At 49.1% G+C, this 25,488-nt stretch overlaps 1 protein-coding gene across 8 annotated transcripts in view; it reads left to right on the plus strand.

The window, feature by feature from the left end:
- The window catches only part of MYLK (myosin light chain kinase), a gene marked incomplete at its 5' end in the record, with an annotated part of 266,723 nt that overhangs the window by 150,053 nt on the left and 91,182 nt on the right, over positions 1-25,488 (plus strand). For 4 of the 8 annotated variants that reach the window (XM_082655466.1, XM_082655462.1, XM_082655463.1 and 1 more), the window contains 5 exons: positions 866-1,041; positions 4,471-5,006; positions 5,541-5,747; positions 10,155-10,289; positions 13,382-13,534. In XM_082655466.1, coding sequence (XP_082511592.1) covers positions 866-1,041; positions 4,471-5,006; positions 5,541-5,747; positions 10,155-10,289; positions 13,382-13,534 — 1,207 coding nt within the window. Of the gene's footprint in view, positions 1-865; positions 1,042-3,289; positions 3,309-4,470; positions 5,007-5,540; positions 5,748-10,154; positions 10,290-13,381; positions 13,535-25,488 lie in introns of all 8 variants that reach the window. The other 4 variants (XM_082655465.1, XM_082655467.1, XM_082655461.1 and 1 more) reach the window with 3 other exon arrangements.

The raw sequence follows: 25,488 nt of genomic DNA on the forward strand, positions 1-25,488 counted from the left end.
GCGTCCTTGAGGTTCTCATGTGTTTGGTAGCCATGCCCGTTCTTGCCCCTGTTTGCACACTCTCCCTGTGTTACTCAGCCCACGATGTCCTGTAATCCACACGCTCACAAAACAGTATAAAACTTCCGAGTCAAAACAGACCTGACCATGTCAAGAGAGTGGAGTCTGAAGTCTGGGGCTGATTTCAAGCCACAGCTCCCTGATTGACAAAGCATGAGATGCTGGGCAAAGCATTTGATCTCTTAGAACCCCAGTTTCCTTATCTATGAGGCAGAGATAATCCCACCTACCTACAAATACTGCTGGGAGGCTCCACGTGGGAGTGCTTTATAAATCATTCAGGGCTGAACAATGTGAAGACAGAGGTGGGGGTGGGGGAGGGGGAAAAGGAGGCAGCAGTGGTGGGGGGCAGCCCATGTTAACAGGGCAGTGAGGAGCTCTGGGGGTCAAGGCCAGGGAGAGGAGCTTTTTCACAGACGGAACTCCTGTATAAAAATGAGTGACAGGATGCCTTTTCCCTGATTCCTGATTCTCCTGTACTGACCCTGGAACATCAATAAAAGGAAGAGGAAGACAGAGGAGAACTAAAGTGAGGAATATAGGATTTCCCACCTCAAACTAGGGCTCCTTCGAAACAGGTTCCATACACCTGCCCTCAGCTGGACCGAACACCACAGCGCATCCATGCTCCTTGAGTCAGGACCCTTGGGTGGCCCTCAGGCTGCTCTCCAAGCATGTTGACAGAGCCCAGAGCAGAGGGCCCTGCTGTGCATGCCTGGTGTCTGTCCCACCTGGATTGACAGCAGGTAGGACAGAGTCAAAAGGTGAGCAGTTTCTCTGACCAAGCTGTCTATGCCGTCCCCAGGGAGATGTTCCCCTGCAGCCCAGTTCCCGTGTGTCTATGTCTGAGAAGAATGGGATGCAAGTCCTGGAAATCCACGAGGTCAACCAAGATGACGTGGGAGTGTACACGTGCCTGGTGGTGAACGGGTCAGGGAAGGCCTCCATGTCTGCTGAGCTCTCCATCCAAGGTATCAGGCGGTGGGAGGTCTAGTGCCGGACCGTCCCTTCCTGGAGTCCCTACCCTCCTAGAAGGAGCTGCTTGCTCATTACGTGTCTGTGTGTGACACGTGTCACACTTACCTACTCATGTGTCCCTCCCCAGGGGCAGGGTCTTGAATCAGAAGAAAGGGTAGGCGGGTAGCACAGACACGGCCATGGAGGAAGATGCTTCACGTGTGTCTGCACACCTGTGTTCAGTTTTTCCTTCCTGCTCAGACTCCTTTTTTTTTTTTTTTGCGGTACGCGGGCCTCTCACTGCTGTGGCCTCTCCCGTTGCGGAGCACAGGCTCCGGACGCGCAGGCTCAGCGGCCATGGCTCACGGGCCCAGCCGCTCCGCGGCATGTGGGATCTTCCCGGACCGGGGCACGAACCCGTGTCCCCTGCATCGGCAGGCGGACTCTCAACCACTGCGCCACCAGAGAAGCCCCAGACTCCTTTTTTATTTACATCTCTAATTGCCTTTTGGATGAGTGGGCGTTGCTAATGTCTTGCCATCACCTCAGATTTAACCTGCCTGAAATTGATCTTGTCATCCATCCTGTCGTTCAGATCAGGTGTTCCCTCAATATAACTCTGCTTCCCACCAGACTGGGCATTTCAGCATCGCCTATGACTCCTGTTTCTTCTTGCTGTAGTCATCAGCCCCAGTAAACTCTTCTCTTGAAATCTCTTTGAATAAGTCTCTTCCTTACATTCCCCTTGGTTCTGCCAAGTCCAGCCTGGGGAAGCCAGAGTGTGTGGAGGGGGAAGGGGATTGACGTCACTTCATTCTAGCGGGAACCTTGAGCGGGGTGGGATTTGGGGATCTGGGAGGGAAGCGACCTTACTCTCTCCTCCTTTCTTACCCTCATTTCTTTGATTTTCCTCTTCCCCGTCTCTTTCCTTTCTCAGAAAATACCCCTTCTTGCTTTCTGTACATTTTTGGCCCAAGTGTGTTCGCTACCCACAGAAACAAATTTATTCTACATTGCAACCCAGGAGATAGATAGATAGATAGATAGATAAATAGACAGATAGATAGATGGAGAGAGAGAGAGAGAGAGAGCGAGATTTAACTAAAACAAGTTTTATGAAACAATCCTGAGTAATAGTATGTACAGTACATGCTGGCATTTTCTCTTCCATTCTACACCATTAAAAGAAAAAACCCTGGGGACTTTCCTGGTGGTCCAGTGGGTAAGACTCCATGCTCCCAATGCAGGGGACCCGGGTTCGATCCCTGGTTGGGGAACTAGATCCCACATGCTGAAAAAAAAAAAAAGATCCCGCGTGCCGCAACTAAGACCCGGTGCAGCCAAAATAAATAAATGAATAAATGAATATTTAAAAATACATAAAGTGTAGGACTACCACGTAAGAAAACGTTGGCAATTTTAAAAAGAGAAAAAAAAAACCCTGGTCCTGGCCATAGCATTTGACTTCACAACTCACTACAGTCTCAGGACCTGCTGTTAGTCATCTGGAGAAGTGTTTTAGTCCCTCTCCCTTTACTTGCCCTGGCACTGAATTAAAGAACTGTCTCCTTCTGAAGCACTTAATGACATTTTGTTTGAAAATATTCCCAGAAAAAGCCCCTCAAATAACCAAAACAAAAAGGGATAGATAAGATTGGCAAAAGGTTGATATTTCCCTAATCTGGGTGTAGGCTTTCAGTGTTTGTTATATCCTTCTCTGTACTATTGTATATTTTGTAATTTTCCGTGATAAAAATGTTTTAAAATCGTGTGGCAAGAAAAACATATCTAGTAATTGTATGTTTTTTCTTTGAAGAACTGAATAAAATTACACTTTCTCTGTATACTTTAAAATGAAGCAGGTATTTGTCAAAAATGATCACTGGGGGTTTCTTTTTGAGGGCCATATGCAAGTTAAACTTTCTGGGTTTGAAGTTGTCAGTAGAGTGGTGTTTGTTTCCTTCTGTGGGCTAGAGAACAGGAAGCTCCAGTGCCCAGGGCGGGGCAGCAGAGCCTGCCATAAAGGTCCCAGGGCAGTGCTGGAAGCTTAACAGTGTCTCCAGGGCTCAGAGGAGTTTATCAGATTAACCCAAGAAGTTCAGGACCAGGGAAGCTGAAAGGAGAGAGGGAGGGAGGACCATAGGTGATGGGGAAAGTGAGAGTTTGGGAAGCCAAACTCTGTCATAAATAAGAGATGGTTGTCGTATCACTTGCTGTTCTTGGTGTATAAAACATTCCACCAACGGTCTTTCTACCTTCTCCCTTTTTCCAGGCTTGGACATTGCCAATAGGTATGTGAAGCCTTTGTGATCATCATGTTTCCATCTTGAAACGCCCTGAGAGAAAAGAGGGCTCGTCATCAAGAAACGCCCTGAATTTCTGAGTCACCATGTAGGGGGGAGAACTGACTGTTTAGGAGGCACTGTTTTATTTGGGGTGTTTAGTTTTATCCTATTGTAATTTGCTGTCCAGATCCTGTGTCAGGCTTGCCATCAGCATCGAGACTCTTGAAGACCCTGCTCAGTGTCTTTACTAGTTAGCTGTCATTAGGAAGGGCACTGCTCTGCAAGGATGCCCTCCACGTTCAAGGCCAGAATCTACTTGCTCACCCAGCACGTCTTCACCGGGAGAGCTTCCTTTCCTGAGCGTGAGGCTCTGTGCTAGATGCTGGGTATGCATGGCGAGCTGTCTGGTGTAGAGAAGGGCCTTAAGCAGAGCCACACAAAACATGAGCGCTAAGCATAAGTGCGAGAAGCGCTCGTTTGGAGTAACGTGTCAGAGGACCCCTCTTCGAAAGCTTGATGTTGGAGCCCAGGCCTGTGAGGAGTAGTATGAGCTAGGAGAAGAAAACCCCAGGGAGAAAGTGTTCCAAACAGAGGTGTTGCAGGTGTGAAAGTGGTGAGTTGAGAGGGAGCCTGGGGCGCAAAGAACCCTGAGGGGCTGCAGCCTGGTAGGCACTGGAGACAGTGTCTTGGGGCGGGGGGGCGTCCACGCAGAGCCACCTCCCACATGGCATCCCTGCAGGCCGTCTTGAACAGCTCAGTTTTACTCTTAATCGAGTGGAAAAGCTGTTGGAAATTCTTAAGCTTAAAATGTCATCATTCAACTTATGTTTTTAAAAGATGGACGGTGCGTGCTACGTGGAACTTGGGTTAGGGCCAGCGTGGACAGGGGACATCACGTGTTCGAACCAGGTCGGGGCTCGTGGAGAAGAGAAAAAGGGCAGATGTCATAAGTGTGGATAGAACACTGGGCTAGGGATGGGTTTGAAGAATGGCTGCTTGTTTTCTGCCTGGAAACTGAGCAAACTGCATAGAAAGACATCGGCTCTTACTCTGTCTTGATCTGTGGGCTTTTGTAATCCCTGGAGTCTGGGCTTGTAATGCATAACCAGATGATTGTTCTATTTCTTCTTCTGCCCCACTGTCCCCCGCCACACAACCCACCAAACAGGTCGCTTGTGAGAGGAACAAAGGTGGCCAGTTCAGACATCAGGAAGGAAGTGACCAATGGAGTCGCTCAGGGGCTGAAACTGGATGGCTTGGAGGCTGCAGCTGAGAGTAAGAACTGCTCCAGCATCCAGAGAGGTGGTTCCCCTGCCTGGGCCACAGGGAGCCAACCTCAGCCCCTGAGGGAATCTGAGCCGGAGCCAGTGGGGAACTCGCCCGGAAAGGCCCTGAGGACCCCCGTCCTGCAGAAGACTTCCAGCACCATCACCCTGCAGGCCGCAAAAGTGCAGCTGGCACCAAGAGTGCCAGTCTCGGGTGCCCCGTCTCCTTCCAGAGAAGAGAGGGAGAAGCCAGCTGCTCGCCCTCCAGCCGCCCTCCACGCCAGGCAGTGTGGCCTGGGAAGCCAAGACACTGTGGGCCAGGTTGCTACCAGGAAGGTCCCCACGGAGGGCCAGGGGGACACAACATTCCCCAAATTTGAGACCAAGCCCCAAAGCCAGGAAGTCAGTGAGGACCAGCCGGTCAAGTTCAGATGCGAGGGTGAGTAGATCTGCCTGAGGCCGCTGGTGCCCACACTTAGCCCCCGGGGGGCCACTCCCGTCCTTCCGCTCAGTGGTCAGAGTCTCCTGTATCCCCCGACCCCAGGAAGCACCTTACAGGGGTCTCCCCTCCGGAAGGACTCAATCTCGTCATGTGTCTTGTTCTGGAGAAACTCCTAGCAGTGACCCATTGCTCATGGTTGGAGACAGCACTGACCCTGAGCCCTAATTCTCACCACCCTCCGCGGGAAACCCATCACCACCATCTCCACCGCACACAAGCCGCAGGGGCCCCTCCTCTTTCCTCCCTCTGGCTGATCTGGAGGCCTAGCTTATCCCCTTGTAGCCTTCCTCCCCAGGGACCCTGCCTCCACCTTGGGATGTGGGGTGGCGGGGTAAGAAAGCAGGTTGAAGCGGGAGGGCGGCCGCACACGGGACTGGGCTCTGCCCTCCGGCTCAGCCTCTCCACCCCTACCTGCGCCCCACAAGTCCAGCGTGCTCTCGGGGGCCTCCCGTCCTTCACCTGGCCCTGTAGTTTCAGGGATCCCGAAGCCTGAAGTGACCTGGTTCCTGGACGGGGCCCCCTTGAGGAGAAGAGAAGGCACCATCGAGGTGTATGAAGCTGGGGGGACCCATTACCTCTGCCTCCTGAGAGCCCGGGCCAGGGACAGCGGGAACTACAGCTGCACAGCCACCAATGTCCGAGGCCGGGTGTCCTGTGGCTGGACCCTCCTGGTGAAAAGTGAGTACATTCCTCCAGGTCACCCCGGGTTCCCTGAGGGAGGACCTCTGTGGGGTGCCTCACACACCGCACAAGCGTCACCTCCTGCAGCCCCCTGCCCAGGGGGTACCACCCGACAGAAACATCGCCCCCACCCACCGGCCGAGGCCAGAGTCACTGCTCCAGGACAGTGATTCCTGATCAGGAGTTCGCATCCGAATCACCTCAGAATAAACATGCCCAGGCCCCAGGCCCAGCCCCGCTGTGGGCTGCCAACTCTCACAGAGAACCAGATCGACACACCGAGAGTGATGTGAGGTGATGTGAGGGCCACATCTTTTGTGCTCGTTATAGTGTCTGTTTATAAAAGTAGTGCATGTTCATTGAGAGGAATTTAAACACTCTATATAATCTTATGACTCAGAAGTAAATGATAGTTTAATATTTTTAAAACACATTTAATTTTGTGCTGTTTGTATACTGCTTACTATTCTAATTTGCTCACATTACATAAGCATCGTTCTATATTTTTTAACATCGTTTAAAAGCATGCTTTGGGGCTTCCCTGGTGGCGCAGTGGTTGAGAGTCCACCTGCCGATGCAGGGGACACGGGTTCGTGCCCCGGTCCGGGAAGATCCCACATGCCGCAGAGCGGCTGGGCCCGTGAGCCGTGGCCGCTGAGCCTGCGCATCCGGAGACTGTGCTCCGCAACGGGAGAGGCCACAACAGTGAGAGGCCTGCAAAAAAAAAAAAAGCATGCTTTGTAATGGCCTTATAATATTTCATAGAATGATGTTTAGGCATGGCCTTATTGTTTCCATTTAGATTGTTTCTATTGTTTCCATTTTTTCACTACTGTAACAGAACTGTGTTTAGGGACCCTAGACTCATGTCATACTGTTGAGGAACTTATTAGACCACAGCACATTGAAGGCTGATGGAAACTCTGTGAGACAAATAACCTTCACCTATTTTTTCAACAAGTAAATTGCAAGCCAAAAGGAAAGAAGGAACAAACTGTAGGAAACTTAGATGAAAAGACACATAAGAGACACCAGTAGTTGCAATACATGGACTTTGCGTGGATCCTGATGGAGACACCTTAAAAAAATTTTGTTTGTAAGAACATCAGGAAAATTTGAGCACTGACAGGATATCCGGTATAAAGGAGTTAGTGCTATTTTTAAGATGTGATGGTGGATCTCGTGGTGATTTTTTTCAAAGTCCATATATTTTAGAGATATAAGCTGAGTTATTTACTGGTGAAATGATATGATTTGTGATATTTACTTCAGATATAATCCATGTGTTGTGGGACTCAGTGGCGGGTATGAATGAAGTGAGATTGGCCATTATGAAAGTTGAGAAACAGGGATATGATGATTCACTATACAGCTTTCTCTACTTTTGTGTATGTTTGAAATTTGCCATAATAAATGTTTCCAAAAAAAGAGCTTACTAGTTCATTCACACAGTAAGATGCTATGAAGCCAGGGGAACGAATGTGCCTGACCTGTAGACCCTGCTAGTGAAACCCGTCCAAGATATGTTAGTACGGGGGACAAGCCAAGTGCAGAGAGAGCCGTGTGTATCATATGCTGTTTGTGTTAAAGGAAAAAAAATCTGTGTCCACAAAGCACACTGATGCTTGTGTGTGCATAAACATTTCTGGAAGGGTCCACAAGTTACCTCTAGGAAGAGACACTGGGGGTCCAGGAAGGGGTGAGAGGTAGTCTTGCTTTTCACTGTATACCATTGACTCACTTCTTAATTGGGAATTTTACTACCTTTGTGGATTCCTCCGCAAGGAATAGTATCCATTCATTTGGAGGTGGGAGCGCCTGTAGGCAGAGGTCCCAGGTCGGGGAACCTGAGCTTTATCATCCAGGACTCTGTGTCAGGGCGGGGGACTCGCCTAACATTGGGTCCACCAAAGGTTAAAAACCAAGAAGCTTTGGTGGGAGTGTTAGCTACTATTATTAAATGGAAGCTGTGCGTGGAGACCGTACCTGCAGCAAGTTGGGGGTGAAAGACGCTGTGGGTTTTAAAGCCACTGCAGAGCTGGGCAAGGGGGTGGGAACTGGGCATGCCACAAAGCTAGCTGTGCTTACCAGGATTCAGCTGTGTGTGTGTTTGCTTTAGAATGAAGGCTGCTCAGGATGCTGCAAGCCTTCGGGTAATTTCCAGAGTTCTGAGAAAGCTGGTGTTGAGTCCTTTTGCCAGCGCCCCTGTTCCTCGTCTGGAGGGGCAGACTTATGGAAGTCCTTAGTCTGCCATTCCAGAAGCCCTGCTTGACTGCTTTTCTCCTTAGCTGTTCTCTAGAAGGCTTCACCAAGATGTCGGTCGTCTAATGCCTCTTCCTCTCTTTCTTCCTATCACTGCAGAAAAGCTGCCTGTTTCCCTTACCAAGACTTCTCTTTCCATCCCTCCCATCCCCACAAAGATCGGGTCTAATAATGATTAACTCTCCCACTATTTCTTCAGTCTCTCCCTGTCCCCCTATCTAGAGGCCTCTTTCTCCTCCCTACGGGGGTGCTCTGGTCTCCCCTCAACTAAAAAGAAAAAAAACTTCCTTCTGCTTCAGTGACCCTTAAGCTCCCACGTTCTCTCTCTCACTCTTTTACCCCAAAACTTGGTGCTACTCCAGTCTCCAGTTATTAGCTGATAATAACAGCTAATCCCCCACCGAAAGCCTGTTCAATGTGCCAGACTTCGTGCTAAAAGCTTTACTTGCATGGCCCCATTCAGTTATACCAACAAGCTTACGAGATGGAGTTACACCCATTTTCCAAATGAGAATACTGAGCTGTAGTGAGGTTCAGTGACTTGTTCAAGGTCCCGTGCCTTGTAAAAACTAGCATATTCCTAACCCGTGTTGGTCTGACACAAAAGCCCATATTGTTTTCAGTGACTCCCAAAGGCATTTCTCTAATGGGGGAATTCGATGCCATCCAAAGGGGTGGAGGTGGAGCCTCCCCCCACCTGTCCAGATAGGCTGGCATCCCTTCCCTCAGTACCAGTCCCATTCAGATGCACCACATCCTGACTTGTAGCTGTGCTCCCACTGCTACTCTCCCTCTAGGGGAGCTTGGGGCTAGAGGAAGTGTGGATGTAAAGTCAGAGAACTGGGTGTAAAGCCTTGCTTCACCATTGGGCTTGACTCTGGGAAATTATGAACTTCATCTATACAACGAGCTAAAGATAGCAGTCTCGTGGCATTGTCACCTCTGGAAAAGTACCTGGTAAGCCCTCGAATATTAGCCTTTGCCCTTAAACCTTTGCTGTATAATATGGTTTTCCCCTCATCACTGTATGGAATAGCCTCTTGAAAAGTACCAGTGAGATATCTTCTCATCACCAAATCCAGTTGCCGTTTCTCAGCTCTCAGCCACCTTGACTCTTCTGCAGCATGTTCTGGGTGTTGTAGAAGAGATTTCCTATCCCTATTGCTCTTAATTATGGCCCCCAAACTACAAAACACTCCCCAACTCACCTATTTAGAAGGCTTCTGGAAAGTTCAGCTCAGTGGTTCTCAGTGAGATTGTGCATCAGAATCATGGGGGGGACTGAGTAATGCATTGTCCCAGGCCCCCAGTGCTTCTGAATCACTGGCCTAGGTTGGAAAACTAGAACCCATGTAAGTCCTTGTCATCTGATTCTGTCCTGGAATTGGAAAAATTAATTATAAGAATTTAAAATTGAAATGTCCTCACCAATGGGCATGTGGTCTCTACAAGTGAAAAAGATATTCACAAGAGTATGCAGGGTCTTTAGCTACTACATACAATGTTTCAGTGTTCATCCTTGTACATATATCTCTTGAGTAAACCATAAGGGGATATTTCTGTGATTAGATCATAGAGGTTGCCAGTCTGTTTTTTTAATTTATAAATTGTTCTTTGAGTCAGCTTAGGCAATTTATGTCTTCCTAAAAAATCTATTTTATCCACATTTTCAATCTAATGAAACATTTCGGCCAAGGATTTTTAAAATAAAGAAAAAAAATGTGTGCATCGTCCGATGGGACACGTCAAAGAGGATAAAAGACACCAGAAAGTAGAATAGGGCCAAGAAAGGGGGAAGGAGGAGCTCTGCGGATGCTCCAGGATAATGAAAGTCAAGACAAGATGGGGAGTGGGGAGGGACTTGTGTCCCGGAGGAGAGGAGGCCAGCCTCGTCCTGAGCACTCCCAGACCTGGGGTGTCTTGTGACAGTGCAAAAGCCCCTGCCAGTGACTCTGCCTCAGGCTCCAGGTCTCTGCCTCAGTGGCGCTGCCTGCTTCCCTGTGTGATGATGGGTCAGGCAAAGCCAGGCCACCAAAGAAACAAGCCCTGGGCGCCCAGGGCAGTGAGGTGTCAGCCTCCGGTCAGTCAACAGCACGGGTCAGCTGTGATCTGAGATGGCCTGTCTGTTCTCTGCCTTCACAGGGCTGGCCGTGTTGGAGGCGGCCCCCTCATTCTCCAGTGTCCTGAAGGACTGCACTGTCGTTGAGGGCCAGGACTTTGTGCTGCAGTGCTCGGTGCAGGGGACCCCGGTGCCCCGAATCACTTGGCTGCTCAATGGTGAGTCCCCCCCTGCTCCAGCTGCCTGGGCCCTTGACCCTGGCTGCATTCTCACTTGGCTACCCCACATATCACTCTGAACCGTTTATGTATGAGAAGGAAGCACGGGGTACAGAGAGAGCACAGGACCTGGGAGTCTGCTAATGCCTGGCTGGGGACACTCGGCAAGTTTTACTCCAGTCTGAACCTTGAGCTCCTCGTCTGCAGGACGAGAATAATGCCACCTACCTTCCAGGGTGGCAGTTGTGAAAATTAAATTAGATCCTTTATATAAAACAGTTAATGAGATACCTGGCACCTAGGTGCACAAGCAATTTAGTTCCTTTTCATATGGCCAGGCTCAGAGTGGGCCTCAATAAATATTTGTTGAGTCAATAAATGAACAAATATACCAACAGATTAATGAACCACACTCGCAGTTGCTCATGGGATCTTGCCTTTTATTTAGCGGCAAGTGGTTTGGGGGTTTATAGACCAGTAATTCTTTTTAACATTATAGTCCTATAGAGACATCCCAACTTTTTTTTTTTTTTTTTGGCAAGTAAGGTCCTTTGGGGAAAAAAAATTATTATATATTATCACCTTTCTCTTTTTTTAAAAAAAAAAAGCCTTTAAATTCCAAAAGTATGGGAGTACTCTATTATTAGAATTGAGAACAGTCCATAAAATTGGTGAAATTGAGTGGGGTCTGCTTTGGGGATCTGCAGGGAGAATGAAGAATCTGCACTTGTCCTTCTCCGTATCGAGTGGTTGGGTGACCTTGGACACCCCCCTTTACCTCTTTGGGCATCGTCTTCTTTATTGGTGAGGAGTTGGGCTGGAACAGAAGGTTCGGGTCTCTGCCAGCTCTCACGCTGATGGAATAGGCTCCTTAAGGGAGCAGCGGCCCGTCACCTGTGCACCAAATAGCCCCAGTCATTTCTGCACCATTGCCATGTTGCCTGTGAACCTGCCTCATTGGTATAGTTTGCTTAGGCTTTGCTAGAAATGATCTTTAGTCAGTGAGAGAAGTTGCCTTGGGGTCTCCCTATGTGTGGTCTTCTTGGGCAGAGAGGTGAGAATTGGGGTCTCCACCCCTCTCTACGGACAGAGCTCCTATCGGATTCCGTGACTGAGCGAGGAGGCAGCCTCCTTGCAGCTGGAACAGAGCATGGATGTTAAGGACTAAAGGAAGGGCTCTGAGCAAGAGAGTTTCCCTTCCGCCTGGCTCACACTCCAGGCCAGACATCAAGAAACACTGTCAATAAAGGACCAGTTGGTAAGTATTTCCAAATTTGCAGACCATGCAGTCTCTGTCACAGCTACTCAACTCTGCTGTCATGGCACAGAGCGCAGCCAGAGACAACATGTCAATGAATGGGTGTGGCTGTACTGCAATAAAACTTTATTTATGGACATGTGAATTTCACACAATTGTCACACGTCATGAAATATTCCTCCTTTGATTTTTTCCCACCATTTAAAATATGAGAAACTATCCTTAGCTTTTGGGCTATACAAAAACAGGCGTCAAGTAGGATTTGGCCCACGAGCAGGAGTTTGCTGACCCCTGGTCTACACCTCTCCAAACTGAAAAGCAACCCCACCTTATTCTTGGCGAATCTTGGCATTTTCACACTCTTCCCACTAGAGGGCGATCATGCACAAGTCGGGGACCCTTGGCCGCCGACTCTGATCTCACCAGTCTTGGAGCTGGGAGTTCTGTGTTGCCTAATTCTGAGTGCCCTGAGCCAACAACTCCTTTCTGGAGCCACCATTTCCCCCCATGCTTGTGGAGCCAAAATGAGCTGTGCTCCAGTAAAAGGAGAGCTCTCAAACAGCTTGTTGGCACAGGTTTCAATAGTAGAGGCACTTAGATGGCAGTCATGGAATGTACTGGTATTCCCAAGGAAGAGAGGTTTTAGGTACATGCGCGCGCGCGCACACACACACACACACACACACACACACACACACACGGGTGTTCAGTCCTCTCAGTAGCAAGATCCTGGCCCCTGGCTCTCCCAGCCCCCAGCCCCACTTCTATGAAGTGCAGTCGGGCCAGCGGAATCTCTTTCCTCTGGCCCTGTGGCTGACTTGGCGGTGCCTGTCATGGAGATGTGAAGTGTTGCTATGTGCAGAAGAAAACATTGGATTGCAGGGAGAGGACCTTTTGCTGCACTTTCTCCCTCTGCCACTGCCCACCCCCAGTTTTATGATGTGCAAACCAGGAGCCTGGGCTGACAAGGGAAGGAACTGACAGTTGCTTTGTATATGGTGAATGGAAACATTCCTGCTCTAAGGCCAGGATCTTCAGTAATGAGATTCCTTTTTTTTTTCCTGGAAATGGAAGCTCACATCCTGGAATGATAAAATCCCGGGAACATATAGCATTAAAGAAACCACTGAATTTCACGCCACACACTTCTGTCTCCATGCAGGACTTTATGTGAGCTGAATAAAGGGCCCTCCATGCAAGGGACTCTTGGAAGAAAGGGGCAGAGTCGTTTCTTAGTTCCCTGTATTTATCTTTTCTGTGAATCCTAAAATGCATGTCATTGCAGTGTTAGGTTGAGGGCGCAGAATTGCTTCTGGTAAATATCTGCAATGGGAAGTGGAATCATTGCTTCTGGAGACATCTGAAAGGAGCCGGGAGCCTCATGTGCAGTCTGGGTGAGGTCTGTTCTGCCTGAGGCTGGGCTATGGGCCAGATGACCCTGTCAGATTCTTTCCAGGCTCAGGACTCCGTGAAGTCTAGGATGTGGATTTGGGGACTATTTATTTAAACAGAATGCACAGGACTCTGTCCCTTTCCTGCTTGCATTCTAAGTGCCTCCAGAATCTGCCCCCCAAGTCCTACCAGCCCCGGCCTTGCTCCTGCACACACACAATCACTCCCTCTCCTTTACCTCGCTAGCACCTGCCTCTTTTTCCCCTCCTCGGACCTCCGTCCAGTTGGCTGGGGGTGGTCCCGCCACATCATTAGCCCTCAGTGGGGCTGAGCAGGTATGGGGAACATCGCCGTCAGGACAACAGCTGCCCTGCTGAGGACAGGGCTCACACCCTGCCACTGGGTGCTCCCTGCCTGAGCCTTCCTGTGCTTCCCTCCACAGGGCAGCCCATCCAGTATGCTCACTCCACCTGCGAGGCTGGCGTGGCTGAGCTCCACATCCAGGATGCCCTCCCAGAGGACGAGGGCACCTACACCTGTCTGGCCGAGAACACCTTGGGGCAGGTGTCCTGCAGCGCCCGGGTCACTGTCCATGGTAGGAGCCCCTGGGCACCTCTCTGGAAGCACCTTTCCTGCCAACACATCTGCTTTGGAGAAAGGGCACCTCACCTAAAGGCAGGTGGAGGCGATGGCCTCCAGGAGCTCACAGTGACCAGGGTCTACCATGGGAGATGGACATGCAAGGCCAGTCCCCACCCCCTCACCCCACCAAGGCTGAGGGAAGATGCAGGGGAAAGAGGCAAAGACTCCCTTGGCTCAAGAAGCTTCCAGTCTGGTAGGCAGAAAACCGCACGCACTGAAAGACAAAGTATCCCTGGAGGACTTAGGCTCTCACAAATGACCCCTCACGCCCTGGGGGACACTGGGAGACACCGGGTAACGAGTGCCAGTATTGAGGCTTCCAGAGGGCCACCGTTTGTCCCCCTTTTCCTTCTGCCCTTGCTCCTCCCCAGCGCCCCAGGCTTGCTCTTATACCTCGCCAGCCTGGTGTCCAGTAATCTGATTATTATGGTTGTCCCCCATCGTTCAACACCAAGCGCTTAGTCCCAGGAAGTCCCTAGAGAGCCACAGACTCAGGACAGAGCTGTCTGGGCTGTGGTATCGGCAGGCATGGTGACAGTGCCAGGGAAGGACTTCTTGGGCCCCAGGTGTTCAGGTAAGCCTGACTCCCCAGCCCCAGCTGAGCCCGGGCCCCCAGCTCCCCCGGTGACTGGGGCCCGGGTGCTTGGAACAGATGCACTGTGCCCTGCTTTTCCAGCAGCCTAGCAGGAGACATGCCTCCCCGCTCTGTTCCCGCAGGGCTCGGCCTCCTGGGGAGAGTCTCCCTGTATGTGGGCAGCAGCAGCCCAGGGGTGGGGGGCAGTGCTCTTCCTATCTTACATAGAAGGGTCTGAGGGTCTCAAGAAATCAATGTCACTGCCTAAGCACCCCAAGGTCGTGAGCCACACTGGCCTTTTGAACCCAGATCGCCAAAGCCACTGAAACGTCCTGCCCTTTTGCAGAGTGCAAGTCCCCTGGCCCCAGAGTGGGGCTGACCCTCGCCCCCGGGGCTGGCCGTTGTCGCCCCTAGGGATAGAGGAATGGCACTGGTGCCCTGACTTGGCTGTGGCCTGGCTGCAGAGGCTCTCTCCAGCCTCTCTGAGTTCTCTGCGATTCCTGTGAAGTGCCCGTGTGCACTGGCCAGCCAGCCAGAGACCAGCCCTGCTTCTTCCGAGGAGGCCCTCCCACTCGGCCTGGGGGCTGTCCTCCTTGCCCCCAGGTCTGTGGGAGGGGCAGGTCCTGGGTGGTTGCCCATCTGAGCATGTTTCAAAGCAGAAACAGAGAGGTCCCCGGCAAGAACTCTGCCAGAGCCACGTGGATCTGCTCTGAGAGCAGCCCTGTGTGAGCGAGGGCCCCCTCCCTGTGTGGGGATGGACTGGCCTGTGAAGGCCAAACAGAGGCTCAGCTACCATAAATGGTGAAGGAGGCTGAGACGCGGCCGAGCTCAGGCTGCCGTGCTGGGCCGCCTGCACAGGGTCGGGGCAGGCCGAGCCTGGCACCGTGACAGCCCTGGCTCTGCTCCCAGGGTCCCCAGGAGGCTGCGGCCCACGTCCCGCACCAGCCTCAGCCGTGGAGTTTTTCTTTCTTTATCGGCCGCTTCTTTGGCTGCAGTCTCTGGGGCAGCTCAGGGGGAGGGAGACGACGGCAGTGGAGGCATTAGTCCCCTACTATGCCGACCACTGTCCTGGCCTCTCCCTCAGCGGCCCAGGCCTCCTGGCCTTTTTCTCCCATCCGTGTGGCCCCAGACCACGGCTGGGGCGTGGCTTTGGAGCACCTGCCCAGGTGTGAGTCCTGAGCACGGCTTGCTAGCCCTGCCGCTGGGCTGCTGTTTCCTCTCCGGGCCTCACCTTCCTCTTCTGTGTGATGGGGACACTGAGAGTCACCCCAAGTACTGTGAGGATTACATTAACAAACACGCTAATGATCTCCAAACATGGGACGTGCTCAGTAAGTGGGTGCCTTTATGATTGTCCAACGGAGTCCCGACCTTTAAACAGATGAACTCCCTTCAAAATGCAAGTCTGAGGAGCGGTCTTACCAAAGGATCAACTTTGCCACACTGGGTGGTTGTTTTTCTGTCTGTCTGTCTGGTCGTTTGGTTTTGGTAAAGGGAAGAGAGAATCAGAATCAGAGAAGGGAAGTGTAGGGCCACACGCTAAAGCCATAGCCTGAGCATCCGTTCTGGGGGCTCTGGCCACAAGAGGGCGCCATTCGGCAATGGCTCTCCCTCCCCTGGTGTGGTTTCCAGGGAGGAGCAGGTTCCCGGGCAACTTTTGCTGGAGGAGAGCTCAGCAGATACTTTGTTGAAGGCCAGACATGGGTGCTCTTTCTCACCTCTTTAACCTTTCGCCAAGGTTTTGCAATCATCCAGAGATTGCTGGCTCAGCAATTTCTGGCAATCGCTCTGATGTGATTTCTGCAGCCTCTTTTCCCTGCTTTCTCTGCCTTCTCTCCTCTGTAACCTCTTCCTCCCCAAATCTAACTCCCTCCCACAAATGTCACTTCCTCTGGGGTGAGTTCTCTTACCAGCTGTACCTCCCTTATGGTTGTGCTAACTTATCAGCAGGTCTCTACTGAGCACCTCCTTGGTGCCAGGCATCGTTCTGGGGAAGCGGCCATGAACAAGAGACAGGTTCTGTCTTCCTGCCGGTTACATTCTGATGGAGAGATGGGCAATCATCCACACCTGGCTTAATCCGATACCGACAAGTGCTATTACGAAAACGAGAATAGAGAGGGGGGTGGAAGGGATCCTTTCTTAGTTAGGTGCTGGAGGAAACCTCTTGGGGAAGGTGACTTTTGAGCAGAGACTTCATGAACTGGAAAAAGAGTGCTCCAGGCAGGCGGCACAGCAAGTGCAAAGGCCCTGAGTTGGGAATCAAGTCAGCCTATTTAAGAGACAGTGAGTCTGGAGCAAAGGGAGTGGGGGGCCCAGTGGTAGAGACTGGGTTCAGAGAGAGGCAGGGCATGTGTTCAGTGAATGAATGAAAGAGCAATGGCGGTGGGTGAGTCTGCCCGGTAGTGCAGGGGGTGTTCCCTCCACCTCCTCACATGTCCGGGGTCTCAGGGTTCATGGGAGTGCTCAGCAAACCCACACACTAGCTCTCAAAAGCCCCCCAACAAATATTCCTGCTTTCCTCCTCCCACACTAGGAAAAATGTCCCTAGTAGTTAACCAGGCCGTGAAAGTCTTCCCTCCTGACCCAGATGGAGCCTAAAGGATGATTAATCTAAATTCCTGCAGAAGCCAGGAAGATCTGAAGGGGAGTGAATATTTCCGTGTATTTGCACTGAGTCATTGGTGTGGAGGCTTCCTTAGGCTAGAATATTTTAATTTATCTCCCCCTGGAGTATCTTTGTCGAGGCTAAAATTCTTAAGTGACTGGATTTATTAACCTGCTAATAGTGCCCATTTAGACAGTGTCTCAGCCTAATGGTTTGTTTATTTAAGTGAAGACCTGCTGGGCTCTTAAAGGTACCTAAGGACATAAAATGTGGGTAAGTTAAAAAAAAAATTTAAAAACCTGATTTCTAAAATAAAAAATGAAACTTAATAAAGCATATTGATTAGAGTATTTGTTTCGATAAAGAGCCTCTAATGAAAGCAACAGGCACCAGGGAAGTCAGCCATTCACTAGGCAGTGAAAGCATCCGTAGAAGCCCAGCTGGTTTTCAGATTAGTGACAAGCTCACTGTGGGGCAGCTTTGAGTACTGACAGCCTCCTGCCATTAATTGGAGGATACTGGCAGGCACTTTGGACGTTGTATAATCTTTCCCTCTATGAGTTTAAAAACACTGAAAACATTAAAAAAAAATTTTGAGATAACCCTTTTTTTGTTAATTTTTATTCAAGTACTGTATAGTTGATTTACAATATTATGTTAGCTTCTGCTGTATAGCAAAGTGAATCAGTTATACATATACATATATCTACTCTTTTTTAGATTCTATTCCCATATAGGTCATTGTAGAGTATTAAGTAGAGTTCCCTGTGCTATACAGTAGGTCCTTATTAGTTATTTAGTCTATATATAGTAGTGTGTACACGTCAATCCCAATCTCCCAATTTATCCCTCCTCCCCCCCCTTTCCCCCTTGGTAACCATAAGTTTGTTTTCTACATCTGTGACTCTGTTTCTGTTTTGTAAATAGGTTCATTTGTACCATTTTTTAAGATTCCACATAGATTGAAAACATTTTTAATAGTTACGTCAGCTAAAGAGAAACTTATTGAGGGGAAAGGATATACATCAGTTTTACCTTGTCGTTTTTGTTTGTTTTTTAAGAACTTTAGTCCGCCTACAATATGTGTCCAAAGTCCTCTAAATTCTATGAAGGCCAGCAAATCAATGTTAAGTTATTTTATAACCAATATTTTATACAAGTTGATACAACGGAACTGGTGTTGTGCGCCGTGTGGGCCCTTCTTGTCACAGAAGGACTTCCGAGTATGTGTTTGTTTCCGTGTCATGGGTCTGGAGCCTTATTTTACTAATTGGACAATTAGAGCTACATCGTGGTCTACTTCTACAGCCATCGCAGGTCATCTCTAGCATTCATTTGTCCAGAGCTCTTGGTCAGGAATGCCATCCAGAATTACAGCTTTGCGTTCCTAATGGCAAAATGTGATGTGTGCTTTGACAGTGTGGTGGCGAGTATGGTTCCCAGACATGCCTCGGGAGGGAACGTCAGCTGGCTTGGATGGTTTACCTTTACATTTAGAGTCTGATTATAACTTCTAAGGCAGTAAGAAGGCTATGGTTGCAATGATTCCTGCCTCCCATCTGGCAACCCTATCATTACTGGTCAGAGATCCTTTGGGGGATGTCATACGTCATTGTTTCCTTTCATTCTTTTTCTTGCCGCTTCTTCCCATTTGCTTTTTAGGTTCTGGAGAAATCAATGGGGAGAAGAAAAGCCAAAAGAGAGAGCAAGGCTATGGGGGGGAAGGATCTCTTTTTATGCCCACTGAAGTAGACCTTTTGCTGATGCTCTAAGTAGGTTTATTTGGTTAAGAGACAGACTTTTGTTGGAAGAGAGCTCGCATCCGTCCCCGGGGAGGGATTTGCACCGTGCATAAATGCTCTGCAGATGGGGAGTGGCTGGGTGAAGGTAAGCTTCCTTGATGAGCCCTCTAGAGTCAACAGGCCTGGAACTTAGGGAAAGGAGGAAGCTAGACCATGATCCCTGGACCTTGCTGGATTTTGAGCACCAAATAAAGAAGAAGGGAGAATTGTGCTTCCAGAACTGCCTTTTGTTGGTAATTTACTTAATTTCCGCAGTATAACAGGGTTTGGAGTGAATCGGATTTGCTGTTGGAATGGTATTTTGCATTTTTATGACTAAGCAAAATAGCTCAGGTTCAAAGCTTAAGGAAAATCTTCAGCAGATTGGAGATAAATGCAATCATTTTCCCTCCCCCTAACTATGCATCTTCAAAAGGTCCACGTGGCTGCACACCTGAGAGGAGTGGGGGATGCTAGGAAGTAGGGGAGGGCCCTTCCATGTCCACCTTTATTTGATGACAACCTGTGGATCCAGGGACGCTGGTGTCAGAGCAGGGAAGATGCTGAGAGACCGGGCCTGAGGCTCTGACAGCAGGACTTAGTAAAAGCTGTGACAGGCAGTGATCCCTCCCCAGGTGAGAAGCCCTGGGGAGTGATGCCAAAAATCTTGGCTCTCTGTGCATCAATGCCAAGCGGAAATATGGAGACAGAGTTCCAGAGGAAAAGAAATAGAGAAACTTTATTTGTTGCCAGGCAAAGAGTAGGCTAGCACCTCAAGAACTGTGCCCCCCCCCAACCCCCGGGAATCAGAAGAGGTCTTATAGGTGGAGCTCACAGTCTGGGGTAGGTGATAAGGACCAAAGTAATGAAGGTCTTGCATTTTTCTTCTTGCATTATTTCAGAACAGTCACAGCTGGTGTCAGGCAGCCTGGTAATTGCCTGCGGCAGCTCAGTCTGTTGTGTCTGAGTTACTGGCCCACACCTTTCTGAAATGCAGAATTCTACAAGGGGTGATTTGCTACAAGAGAGTTCAGGGAGTATAAACACCAGGTGCAGGATGTAATTCACACAGGATCAGAGAGTGTTAGGGGCAGGATGTAATTCACAGGGAATTAGGGCCTGATAGGTGCAGGATGTAATTCACATAATGTCAGAGCGCCTTAGAGGTTAGCTTGTGAAGGACAAATCTAGTTACAGACACTACAGATTAGTAACAGTTAAAGTAAAACTAGGATCGATTAATTCTTTCAGGTCAGTTTATGTTTCTTCTCTCACCTGTTCACTGTTCCCTTTATTTTCCTTGTTATCAAGAGAGGAAAAACCTCATTTCTGTTTTTGTTACAACATGGCAAGGACCCAGGGACTTGTACACGGTTTCAGGGGCTCTTAAGATGGTAGGGTATTCTGTCTCTGTTTCATATATGTGTCATCTGTTTAAACACTTGAAAGGTAACATTCTATCATTTTTTGTTTTAATCTGACACAAGTTTTGAGTGAGCTGGGAGCCTGCCAAGGGCCATTTTCAAGGCAAACTGCTCAATGTGTGTGCAAATTCAGGTCCATAACCATGGGGGTGCTCTAGAGAGCAGCGTGTGGGCTGGTACAAGTTGACAGGTGGAGAAAACTTCCAGAGAAAATTTCTGAGGAGAAATTCAGAATTGTTTTTCTTGCTAAACCCGTAGAGCTGAAGGACCCAGAAGGGAAGAACAGGAGAATGACTGCAGTACAGAGGGAGACGCTGCCATCACACCAGCACTGGGACAAAGGCTGTAGGGGCTTCTTAATTTCAAGCCCAAGAGAAGCCAAAGCCCTCACTCGTGTCTCCAGGTTTGAGGAGCAGGGTTATACCGGTTACTGTATGCGAATTCATGAGAAAGGTAACAAATAGCACCTGTTGTGTGGGTACTGAACTTCCTCTAAATAAGAGCTTTTCAAAATCTAGTATTGGGTTAATACCAGTTCCTATAAGTGTTGAAACAAGACCACTATCAATTAGCTTTTCTAATGAGGAACATTGTTTTGATAGACAAAATCTAATCAGTTAGAAAAACTGGTGGGTTTTATTTAATTCCCATAACAACTCCACTTTCCACTTTTGAATTAACTCTGCTTTACAGATGAAGAAAATCGATGCTCAGAGGTCAAGTCACAATAACCTAGCTAATAGGCAGCAGCTCTAGGCCTCCAGCTGCCTCAGCCCATCCGCTTTCTACTTTGCTGCTCTGGGACCCTGAGAAATCATTTGTTTGATACTTTTGCTTCCCCAGAGCAAGAATTTTATGTTTAAGTTCATGACTAGGAACTGTCTTCAAAAACAGTTTCTGATGAGTCAAAACAGAGCAAACACGGCCAAGGAGGGAAAATTCGGAGGGTCTGTAGGGTCAGAAAGCAATGCTCCCCCCACATCTCTCTCCTTCCTTTTCCCTCAGTCCCTTTCCCTGTCCCTTCTTTCTCCCGCCCTCTCTTCTCTCCTCTCGCTCCTCTTTCCCTTTCTTAAGTCTTGCTACAGCTTAGTCTATGTGGCATCATTTTTACTTGTCAATAAACTGCTTATAAGCATTCTTTTTTTTTTTAGTTTATTTATTTTTGGCTGCGTTGGGTCTTCATTGCTGTGCACGGGCTCTCTCTAGTTGCGGCGAGCAGAGGCTACTCTTCGTTGCAGTGCGGGGGCTTCTTGCGGTGGCTTCTCTTGTTGCGGAGCACGGGCTCTAGGCACACGGGCTTCAGTAGCTGTGGCATGTGGGCTCTAGAGCGCAGGCTCCGTAGTTGTGGTGCATGGGCTTAGTTGCTCCGTGGCATGTGGGATCTTCCTGGACCGGGGCTCGAACCCATGTCCCCTGCATTGGCAGACAGTTCTTAACCACTGCACCACCAGGGAAGTCCCAGCATTCTTAATCTTAGTTCTTGTCTTTCCCACTGGAGGACAGGCCAGGTCCTTTTCCTTTCTCTCAAAATGGAACAGAGCCCCCAGTACCTGGCTGCTCAGTTTAACAGCAGAGTTAAGTCAGCGAGTGAGTGGAGAGCCACTGGCCAATTGACCAAGTACCAGAGCAACAGATAAGTCCACTTCAGATCTTTAGTCCTAGGCCAATAAATCGAGGAGGCTTGGCCCATCCTTTATTCCAGAAAGAAGGGCCCCTCTGGGGTTGGTCTCAGCAAAGCAGAGGAAGCGCAGGTGTGGGGAAGCCCTGGGGTCTATCTAGTCTGGCCCCATTTGAGCTGGGTAGCAAGTCTGTCATAGGGTCCCAGGGACTCCTCCCTTGCTATTGGTGTGCCACGGCCAGTGCCTGCCTTCCCCAAATGAAGGAGGCTCAGGTTCCCTGAGGCTCCATGGCCACTGGGGGCCTCTCACCTCAGACCCTGGCCCGCCTTCCCCACCTCAAACCAGGACTGTGCCAGGTGACAGCTAAAGCACAACCCTAGAAGAGACATCTCTAGGAGAATCGGCGACTCTGGGCATGAGCACAGTGACAGAAAGCTCCCAGTGGAATCTAGGCAACTGGCCTTTGTCCTCAGGACAGGAAGGGAAGCATCCAGACCAGGACTCCGTTGGCCATGTCAGCTCTTAGGACAGACCAGCTTCCTTCTCTGAAGGAAGTGTATAAAATCAGGGCATGAACATGACTTGATAAATTAAGTAGACTTAATTTCAGTACTATAATAAGAGGGACCAATTCAAATTCTCACAATTGGTTTCATACCCACGAAGACCACTTCAAGGGCATTTACGATCTCTCAAAACTGATCCGTTTTGTGCAAGTAAACCATGTTTCTTTTAAAAAGACTCGTGCACTTGCCCAGGCTCAAGGATATTAAAACCTAGCACATAAAGCCCATTACTAGAGGTAGAAATACAGGCAATATACTCTTACGTCAGCAACCATCAATTACAGTTAAGAATTTTTCTGTAACAACCAAATGGATAATCAAATATTGCAACAACTCAAGTATTACTGAGCAAAGTGCATTTCTACAGTATTCAGTGTTGCTCTTCAGTTTTCTAACTTAAAACAGCCTATGATAACTGGCAGCAAAGAAGGTCTTTGCAATAGACTGCCTCTGCTTGAGAACTTATGATGTAATATTGCATGCTGCATTTAATATACTATCTAAACATTAAAGATACTCCTAAAATATGTGTTGGTAGACTACGATTAAGACATTACACTACAAAAAAACCTTATGCAGAAGGAAATCCTGACTGACGTGCTTCTGCTTTAAATATTGTGAAAACTTTACAGCGGAATGAATTTTCACGGTGGTTAGGTCAAATGCAGTTACATCATAGCCACAGTCTGTTTTCCACAATTTAAGGCTTTGGCTGGTTCTTTTATAGTCAGCTTCTTCTGATTCTTCTTCATCAGCAGTTTCTAGCCAGGTTAGCCACTGATTCACCTGGAACAAAGCCTTGCCTTTCCCTGGAAACTCTTGGGTTCTATCTTCTTCCCAAGCCAAGAAAGCTTCTTCTTCAATAATCTGCATGTCATAGAAGTGAACAAAAAAGAGGAGTAACATGCCTTTCGGGAAGTTGCTATCGTAGCAGTGCACCTGAAGAGCATAGAGGGCACTAACTCGTAGATCAACGTGATCATGAAGGAATTTTTACATTACTGGCTTGAAGGAAAGAAGCAGTTGTTTTTCGGAAGGAGCAGAGGAAGAATCTGTTTCATCACTGGGTGGGTTTACTTCACTAGAAATGTACTATAGGAAGCTAGTCATTAAGATGTGCACAGATCCTTTCTCTACATGAAGTTTGGGAGAGATGTTATCTTTAATCCACTTATATATGGTTTGAGGGGATGGATTCAACTTTATTTGCTTTAACAGTTCCTTCTCCAATTTGAGCCTCAGCTCTTTCTGCTGTAAAATGAGGGCACAGTCTTCCCTACTTCAGGGGGTGTTGAGGATAAACTGAGAGCTGCAGACATCCTTTAGAATCCTTTAGAATGGTGAGGTGCTGAACTTTGTAAGGAATTATTATAATGTTATCTCAATGGAAGCTGAGACCTTTCAGTTCTCTGCCTGATTACATGTGAATGTCCAGATTTGGGAGACTTTTCTCATCGTAGTTATTGTCAGGTTGAGTTTGCTCAACCAAAAACAGTCAGTTGGGTTAAGAAAGGCACAAAACATTTATTCCTGTACTTATTATGTGTCAGATATTCTTGTAGCTGTTTTATGGGTGTTATTCCTTTGAATCATCTGAAAACCCTGCAGTATTTGTCATGCATTATACTGATGATGTGTGCATTACCTTATCACTGTTGCATGATTGTCAGTAGCTGATGATAACTGTAGTATTCTTATCAGTTTAGAGGAGAGAACACTGAGGCTTAGGATAGGGAACTTGCTTCAGATCACGCAGCTCAGGCTGTGAGTTCACAGCACCTGTCTCCATCTGTCTCTTCTTGTTTTATCTAAGTCCACACAAGAGTGAGCATAAACTGATACGTGGTCCGTCAGCCACAGATGAGCGAGAAGAAGTTGTGTGTGGCTTTGGAATTAAATGACATACACACGCCTTGCCCTTTTCCCCGGCTTTCCCTGCCCTGCGTTAGCTTTCTGCCTTGTCAAGGATCAAGAATGGGGGTCAGCATAGGACATTTGCCCTCATGGGGAGTTCAGCATGGGCATCACGGGAGGTGGCTGGCTCCCTTGGAAGAGACAACCTCCAGAACACCTTGGCCTTGCAGTCAGAAGACCTGGGGTGAGCTCTAGGTCTGCCTGTCACAGGCTCTGGGACCTTGGGCAACTCCCTTCACCTGAGCACGTCCTGGCCTCACTACCAGTAAAGTGGGGCAGTGGAGTTAGGACTGGGGTTTCAGGATTCAAGTTAGGGATGCTTCTCTCAGGTCGCCTAGAGGAAGCTGCTTGTCTCAAAACTGACATCCTTGTTGGCTCCTGAACCCTAGCGCAGAGTGTAATTGTAGGGGGTGGGTTTTCTCACTCTGTGAAGATCCTGGGGAGGTTGAATGCTGGGGATGCCTCAGCCACCCACGAGCCCGATTCACCGTAGCTCTGGTCCCATGGGACCCTGAACGGCAGGTCTGAGAATAGGTTCATTCTGCACATTTCCCCCCAGTCACTTCCCTCTTCTCTCCTTCTTACAGTGGGGCTTTGGGGAGGCAAGAAAGGGTCAGAGGCGATGGGTGACATTGGAACTAAATGCCTGCCAGGGGCGGTTCCCACAGATGCAGGCACTCTCTCTCATCGCTCTCTGAGGGAGTGCCGTGAAGTTTTGTTCTCAGATTGCTTTAGATTTACTTTAGTAACACATTTGTATTCCTAACAGTATTTCCCTTAGGTTACATCAAAATGAGTCTGTAATCCTGGGGTGAGGGTCCAGGCTCTGTTTGTTCTTCTTTCGCTGATAAACCCACCAGCTAATTGCACCCAAGTGGGTAGGTGTGAGTCAGCTCTCGTGCCAGCCTCTCACACCTGCGACTATTGATGTTGGATGGCCGGACAAAGTATTTTCACAGATTATCTCTTTCAAACCCCCAGGTCCTGTGATGATACTGTTATTACCCTAAATACAGATGAAGAAGTCGAGCTTCCGAGAGAGACAGTGACTTGCCCAAGACCAGGACCCGGCTTCAGATCCTACATTTCAGTGGCTTTCAGAGAACCAGTGAGCTGCCACCTGGGAGTCAGTGCCCAGGCCACCCTCTCAGGACAGGGAGCTGTAGATAGGCATTTAGTCCCCACTGGCCGAGACCCGTAGGGTGGCCTGGTTTTGCCAAAGCCCCAGGCCAGAAAACTGGGCAGTAGGAAGACCCAGGAGACGGTGAGGGTCAAAGAGGAGCTGCACTGGCTTGAAGGAAAGGGAGCTGGAGTTTTTGATGTTTCCACAGCACCTAGGAATAAGAGCCCGTCTGCAGGGAGCTCTGCGAAGCTGGGGACTCTGGCTGAGACAGCGGAGAGGCGGGAACAGGGAGGGCCCT

Source organism: Grampus griseus (genome assembly GCF_964374135.1).
Source record: "Grampus griseus genome assembly, chromosome: 5".
In the NCBI taxonomy this organism is placed as follows: domain Eukaryota; kingdom Metazoa; phylum Chordata; class Mammalia; order Artiodactyla; family Delphinidae; genus Grampus; species Grampus griseus.